Below are 7,432 nucleotides of genomic sequence, written 5' to 3'. Positions count from 1 at the left end.
TTTTTTTAAAAAAAAAAAAAAAAAAAAAAAAGACTGATACAGGGTACTTTTTAATTTCTGCTGCTCAATCAGAAATGTCTGGGTGTGGCTGATTTCCAGAAGAACATCACCTGAATTTTACACATTTTTAAGAGGTCTCAGGCTCAGCTCAAAGCAATTAAAGTGTCTGGCATCCTCAGCCGCTTCTCAGCATTTTGGCTGCTCTTTTGGTCTAATTTGCCAGTCCATGCGCTCTTTTGCTTTCAGCTGGTCTCAGATCTGTGGGCTCCTGCCGAATCCCTGCGAAGCTGTAATGCCATCAACGTGCTCTGGCTTAGCTTTGGAATTGAATTAAAAACCTGTGCCTAGGAGGGCTTTGGGGAGCAGAGTGATGCTCGCAGGCGAGGCATGGCCACCAAGTCCCAGGGAAGTGCCGTAACCCCTCCGCCAGCACTTCTGGAGAAACAATAAATAAGTAAAATAAAATAGATGTCGGTATGGTCAAAATATGTGGTAGTAGGAAAATAAAACTCTTCCTTCGGAGCCAGCAGTTCAACAAGGGCTGGCTTGTCTTAGAGCTGTGTTGCTCTGTGTAAGAATAACTTCCACGCACCAGCATCTGCTGCCAGTGAGACCAATGGACTGGCGAAGAGATTTGCCATGCCCGGCTGTAACCAAATGTTTTGTTTGTATTTCATTTTGAAGAATGACTGACGCCTTGTGGAAAACACTGAAAATATCTTGTTTTCCAAGCCCTTCTGCCTGCGGGCCGCGGGTGGATGGGAAGTCACACGGATGCTATTAGTGCAGTTGGACGAGTGAAAATAGCATCCCTGCTTCTCAGAGCGGCTGCGTGATTCAAGCGTTTTCTTCCCCTCTGTGAATGTCAGATGTGTGACTTGGGAGGTCTCAACAAAAAAAAAAAATTTTTTTTCTTTTTTATATTATTGTGGGTGACTGAATTTCTGCAGGGTAGATCCATCCTCTCTGATAAGGGAGAACGTGCCACAGGACCGAGAGATGGTTGGGAACCTCCTTAAATCACAGACGTTGCCAGAGCAGCCCAAAGCCAGGCTCTTGGTGAAGGTTTCATAGAATCTGGTGAACAAGAAGAGAAAGATTCCACTGTGTCACGGCCCCATTGACATTATTTCATGTCTAAAACAGCTGGCAGGAACATGCTTGAGTGCTGCCAGCTTATTTTCTACTTCTCATCTCTTTGCAGTACACTGACGGGGAGGGAGAAGGTGACACCTACTACTACGAGTACCCCTACTACGAAGATGTTGATGAAGCTGTAAAGCCAGAAGCTCCCACCACCAAACCTGGCACTCCCGAAGTGGCTGCTGGAGAGAGACCTGAAAACAAGCAGGTACCGATGCAGGGTCCTGCCAAAGATGCGGTTGATAAGCGGCACTTTTATAGAAGGGGAGGTGGAGTGGGACGCACAATCTTCTTTTTGTTTCTCTGATTCTGTCATTTTGCTTCTGCAATAGGATTATCCTGCCCCCACGCTGTCACCTGATGGAGGAGACCCCAGCAAGCAGACGAAAGAGGACGCTAAGGTGGATGACCCTCTCGTGGATGAGTATAATTATGAAACCATTAACGAAGAGTACTTCACGCCTCTCCCTTACGAAGATGTCAACTACCCTGAAGAAGTGGACCCCCAGGGCGGACTCACTGAAAACGCCGTGGAAGCTGAACTCCCCACCAGTACTGTCATCACCTACAATGAGACCGATGTAATTTTAATTATTTTTTCCCTTTCACTTTGTTTTTTTATTAATTCTGGTATTTCACAGCCTTGAGACCAAAAGAGATGGGATCATCCATATAGTAAAACTCTAAGCAGTTTGGGCAGCTGTTGGAAGAAGAAGTTTCTTGGTAAAATATTTTAACTCCAGATATTTCAGGGTGTGGAATGCAGATATTTAGAACTTGGTTATGGATTATTCCCCTGGAAAAATCTGTTCATATTGATATCTGCATTTCCCTGTGTGAGGTGCTTGTCTGACAAAAAGAAAAATGAGGGACGGTGCTAAAATCTAAGTAAAAGCATTTTATTTTGAAGCTATTAATATGAATGCTTAAAATGTTGATTCGATGGAGAACATAAATATTTTTCATTTTGTCATTCCCACTGAAGAGCATCTTCACGTTTTTCAGATTGTAATTTAAAAAAAACCCAAAAGATTTCAACACTGGGACAGAACCATCTTGCTCAAAGATAAGATCAGTTCAGATCCCACAGCTGATGTTCCTGTTGGAGTGATTACAGTTTTAGTTACCCACACTTTAATATGCTTCAACTGAAATCTGTTGCACTTGAGACTCTTCTGTTCTTAAGACTTGCCCAGTTCTTGACTTTTATATTGGTCCCCAGATAGATGAATGTTGGTCTCATCCTTAGAAATAAATAGTTGTGCAGCTGCGTGCTGTGTAGCTCTCTCTTCAGGGAGGTAACTACACTAAATGAGGAAAATCTTCATTATCCAGGAGCATCAGCAAGGGGAGTTGAATGTTTCCTGGGAGGTAGGATGGGACTTGACAAGGTTTTGTGGTTCTTCCTCTTCTGGGAGGTGCCAGGGGGTGGCAAGAGAGACAGCAAAAATTGGCTAATGTATTTGGAGTTGGATCTGGAAGCTTGAATGAAAAGGTGTCAGGGAAAGTGTCCAAGCAAAGAACTGAGCAGCTGGAGCGAGGCAGGAGGGGAGCCAGCCACCCCGAGGGTTGGTGGCGTGGCGGGGATCGAGTCCAGCCAGCTGAGGATAAAAAAATGTGGTGGAGGAGGAGGTTGAGCAGCCTGAAATGATACACAGAGAGAAACAGAAAAGGCTCCAGCGTATCGAGGAAGCGAGTGCGAACATGAGGGAACCCATGGATGGGAAACTTTTCTGTTTCCTGACAAAGAGCCAGAAATCTTTGGCTAAGCTTGAACTTTCTAATAGGGATGAATTAAAGATTGGGTAGCGTGACCTTAAAAAACAAAAAACAAAAAAAAAAAAATGGAAAAGGAAAAGGCTCGAGGACGCTTTAGTTGTTAAGAAAGGAAATAGAAGAAGAGGAAAGTTCAGGTAGGGAGACACACCGGTGAAGTTTTCCTATGTGAAAGCTCAGCTTGTTCTCAGCAAAGCATCTTGTGGGGAGAGAGTACAGACTGTCCACCCCCGGCAGCTCCAAGAGCCGGCGTGTAGATGGGGAGGGCTGTAGCACTGCCCGGGACTGGAAGTAGCTCCAGTGAATCTTTCAGCTGATGAGCAGAGAAAAGGACACAACTTGCCTGGCTGAAGGAGATCCCCGTGCACTGAGACGAAGGGTAACGCAGTGTGACGTAGGGGAGACTCCCAGAAGGTGCCAGCCTGAGGGACAAATACCCAAGAGGATTTGGATTTTGGGTTTACACCTTGGAGGGGGAGCTGAGGGCTTCTGCCTGCAGCCACAAACTCCTGGGGAAACAGAATCCTTTAATTCAGCAGCAGACCTTGCTGCTTTGGGAGCAATGTGGAAGTGAGGATCGGGATGTCGTGCGTGTAATTGCCTCCTTAATACCTGTTATTAGAAACAGGGTTTCAGCAGGAGATACAGCCTGCTAAAGTGGTTGGAGATATTTATTTGCTCTTTAAACAAAAAAAAATAATCAAACCCAACCAAAACCAAAAAACATTAGTTTTTTTGACTAGTTTAGGAAGCAAAATAGCGCTCGTGGTCATGAGCCATGAGCGTGGCATCGTTGGAAGCAGTCCCAGGTTTGTGGCTGGAGCTGGAGCCCCGTTGCTGCTGCGGAGGGATGCAAGGGTGTGGTGGGGTAGAGCTGGGCTGGGACCCTGGGCATCCCCTGAGCTGCCCAGCCCTGGGCACTGCTCGTGGGGTCAGACAGAAGAATGTTGGTCTGGTGCGGAATGGGCATTTTTAGCATCCCTTCACAGACTCTGTTACAAAACCGGGATGCAACACTGTGCTGTTGAGGTTAAGCTGTCTGTCTTTTGGGGAGACTGTAATTCCTACAGTGGGATTTAAAAGGGGCATTTAGTTTTAGACAAAGTGAAACTTTGTGGAGCTTGTGCGAGAGGTTTCGGAGGCAGGTGTGTAGTCACTGAACTCTCCTGGGCTTAGGTTTCATTACGGCTAATAACTCTGTGATAAATGCCAGTGAAGCAATTCTGAGATTTAGTCGGTAGCAATACTCCCGTGAACAAGAGGAGCTGGGGACAGATATATTTTGTTCATTGCCTGCTATTCATCAGGCAGTTTGCTTTACTTGTCCAGATGCATATACCGGGGCTTCATATCTGCATCGCTTTCTCTAAAGGGAAGACTAAAAGGTGATTTAAATGAAGCTGTTATCAAGGGTTTTTCCACACTGATTTTTTTTTTTTTTTTTTTTTTTTGACTGTTTTCTGATTCAGGTTGTCTAACAACATTGTTAGATTTAGGCTTTTTGGTTTTTCTCCAAAGCACCTGCAAATCTCAGCATGGGGAACTTTCCTTCTCCTCTGCCCAGTTATTCAAAATATCTTTCCATGCAAATTGACTTGGGGGACCTTAATCAAAATATCAAACCAGACATTTTTGACTTTCATTCCGAAGAAAGCTTTCTCTGTTTCCAAAAACTCAATACCAAGATGAACAGGTTTTAAGGTTTCAGAGAGCAAACACAGATAGAAGATTTTGAAAAGGGTAAAAGATGCGTGTGACGGCTCTAGATCCATTTGAATGATACAAAGGGAAAATAATGCTGACTTCTCCAAGTTTTCTAATTCAGTAATTGCCAAACTATAGTTTCTTTTTTTTTGCAAGAGGTAGAAGAGGATGGTGTGACAGAGTGATGATCGCCTTAGCACTAGGGCTTATTCTTACTTTAAAAGCTCTTGCATTCAGATGGGGATGCTCGTGCTTATGGGTTCTGAGCAGTGTTGGCACAGAAACAAGGTCTGCGAGTGGTGGTGGCATTTAAGTAATTCATTTTGAATTCATAGTGGTGAGGAAATTATTTTCTCTGGGAAGCACCAGAAGTAAATCAATTCATGGACCGTTTTGGTCATTACCTGGATGGGAAAGAAACAAAAGGGAAAAAAAAAAAATCTATTATCAGCACGTGTTCTTCTTTAGCAGGCTGTTGAGACTCTACAGTATGCCAGGAGTTGCCTGCCAGGCTGCAGAAAGCACAGGGGTGTGGAGAGAAGCAAGGAAATTCTGATACTTGTCTAGATGGCTTTGCTTGTGGTCCATAGTATCTCTTGCTGTAAGGATTCAGGCATTAATGCCTCAGATCTGTAAAAATTCCTGCTTCTGCTCTTTGGACGAGCACAATGGCAACTTGGATCCCAGACTAAACAAACAGGAGGTTTTTGTAGAAGCGAACTTGCATTTTTCCACATTTCTTCCTGTAATCAGATGCTCGTAACGCCACGCTGTGTTTTTGATGTGCGTTTTACATGGATGCGTGACCTTTTACGCTTAATAATCCGGCGTCTCCAATACTGAGGCTGTGAGAGATGAGCGGGGCTTGAAGTTTGCAACTTCATTCCCAATTTCTTTAGCCCTTTAGTGTTTGTGGGATCCTCCTGACGGGAGCTGTTGCTTTGTGCTGTGTTTTGTTTTCCCTGCTCAGACTTTTACACTTGCAGTGTTATTTCAGTGGTTGAGTGTCTGTTTTGCCATAGAGATCCTCCCATCCTTCTTGCCTGCCATTGGAGAAGATTCTGGAGACTTTAAAACTCCAGAATTTAACCTTTCTTGTGCTTTTTATTTGCAGCTATTTTATAAAGCATCCTCACTTTGCAAAAAACGCCGTCTTCCCCTTAAATTACCGGTGTTTGCAGCCTGACATGTTGCTGCTCTTGCTTCCAGGCTGCTCAAGGAGGAGAGGATCTGGATAAAGATTTCAACGAGGAAACAATAAAAGAATATGATGGGAACTATTATGATAACTATTACGACCGAACAGTCTCTCCTGATATTGGCCCCGGCATGCCTGCTAACCAGGACACCATCTACGAAGGGGTAAGAGAGTTAATTTTCCATCGAGGGTAAGCCCTGTTCAAAATGTTGGTCTTCCCATAATTTATAGCACAAGAGATTGTGTAAAAACCAGTGAGAGCATCTCACTTGGAATCATCCACCTGCAATGCACGTGTTTAGCACAAGGCAAGGAGGAGGGCGTCCCGTTTCTTTTCTACATGAACGTCAGCAGTCCTTTGGTTGCAGAAGTTGTCCCAGGATCTCCAGTTCCTGATGCTGATGCAGGTGATGGCCACTTTGACTTGACTCTGTGTTTCCCTTGTGTGCTACAGATCGGTGGCCCCCGGGGCGAGAAGGGACAGAAAGGGGAGCCTGCGATTATTGAGCCGGTAAGGACCATCTGGGTTTTTTTGGTGGGTTTGGATTTTTTTTTTTCCCCAAGGTACAGGGGGTGTGTTCGTTATGGTTTGGTGCTCTCAGCGGTACAGCTGGGAGGAAAAATTTGCCGTGGAAGAATTACTTGGTTCATTTAAAAACTTTTAATATAAAACACTGTAATTATTTATTTTTTTAAAAAACTTCAAGAGGCGACTTAAATTAGGAAGGAAGTGCAAAATTTCCCATGAAATCTCTCATTTACTAAAATAAAAACTAGGCTTTTTTAGAATTGAATCGTTAGGCAGAGGGCATGTCCCACCTCTCCAGAGGTTTTGAAGTGCCCTCGGCTCCGCAGCGAACCCGCTCCCCCGAGCGCCCGCAGTCGGTGGCCAGGTCATATCCTGACCTGAACTTGCCTCTTGGGGCCGGCTTTAATTGTGCAACTAATGGGTTCAGCTCTGTGGAAATAAAAGGGTTCTCCCTGCACACAGCTGTGGAGGGGTTTGCTCCTGCCCCAGGGCTCCACCAGCTTTCCACTTTCAGAGAAGCTGTGTTGCCCTGGGAGTGGAACTTGGCACTCTCCTTTAGGATTCTGCCCTGGCTTGTTTCTGAGGTTGGTTTGTTGGTGTTTTTTTTTTTCCTTCTAAAGAGCAGTTATAAACTGTCTGTGCTCTTTGCAGTCTACAAAAAACGTGGGTGCCCAACTGAGCACCCCCTTAGGTGGGGATGGAGCCGTTCCCCCCCGCGGTGGGGACAGCGGGTGTTTGCGCAGAGGTGACCGCTGGGCAGAGCAAGTGGCCGTCGGTTGATGGCCATGTCTCTATCCCTCCTTACATCTCAGGATGCTGAGGTACCCCCGTGCCTGCCCCTCCCCAGGCTGGAAAAACGGGGCTTTGGGTCCTTGCAGTCACCTCCCCGGAGCCTCATCCCCGAAGGGCACACTCGCTGCACACCAGTAACTCAATTAACCTCATTTTCCTTGGCAGAGGGCCAGCGCAGGGCCCAGCGTCACAGTGGCACTTCCCATCACTCCGAGGCCATTATTTTATTTTTTTATTCTTCCTCCCTTTCCCCCTTCGCCTGACACTTTCACAGTTGGGGGGGGGGGGGT

The 7,432-nt window shown here is 45.6% G+C and overlaps 2 protein-coding genes across 2 annotated transcripts in view; both read left to right on the top strand.

The window, feature by feature from the left end:
* The window catches only part of LOC113486591 (collagen alpha-1(V) chain-like), a 33,854-nt gene extending 33,506 nt beyond the window's left edge, over nucleotides 1–348 (top strand). Inside the window, exon 5 of the mRNA XM_026860657.1 lies at nucleotides 247–348. Coding sequence (XP_026716458.1) covers nucleotides 247–348 — 102 coding nt within the window. The remainder of the gene's footprint in view (nucleotides 1–246) is intronic.
* Nucleotides 349–468: 120 nt separating this feature from the next.
* The window catches only part of COL5A1 (collagen type V alpha 1 chain), an 86,777-nt gene continuing 79,813 nt past the window's right edge, over nucleotides 469–7,432 (top strand). Inside the window, exons 1-5 of the mRNA XM_026860656.1 lie at nucleotides 469–474; nucleotides 1,205–1,351; nucleotides 1,476–1,724; nucleotides 5,833–5,985; nucleotides 6,276–6,332. Coding sequence (XP_026716457.1) covers nucleotides 469–474; nucleotides 1,205–1,351; nucleotides 1,476–1,724; nucleotides 5,833–5,985; nucleotides 6,276–6,332 — 612 coding nt within the window. The remainder of the gene's footprint in view (nucleotides 475–1,204; nucleotides 1,352–1,475; nucleotides 1,725–5,832; nucleotides 5,986–6,275; nucleotides 6,333–7,432) is intronic.

Source organism: Athene cunicularia, assembly GCF_003259725.1.
Source record: "Athene cunicularia isolate RWA chromosome 17 unlocalized genomic scaffold, athCun1 chr17_part1, whole genome shotgun sequence".
NCBI classification, from domain to species: domain Eukaryota; kingdom Metazoa; phylum Chordata; class Aves; order Strigiformes; family Strigidae; genus Athene; species Athene cunicularia.
The sequence above is the reverse complement of the archived record's forward strand: the minus strand, read 5'-3'. Positions and strand labels throughout refer to the sequence as shown.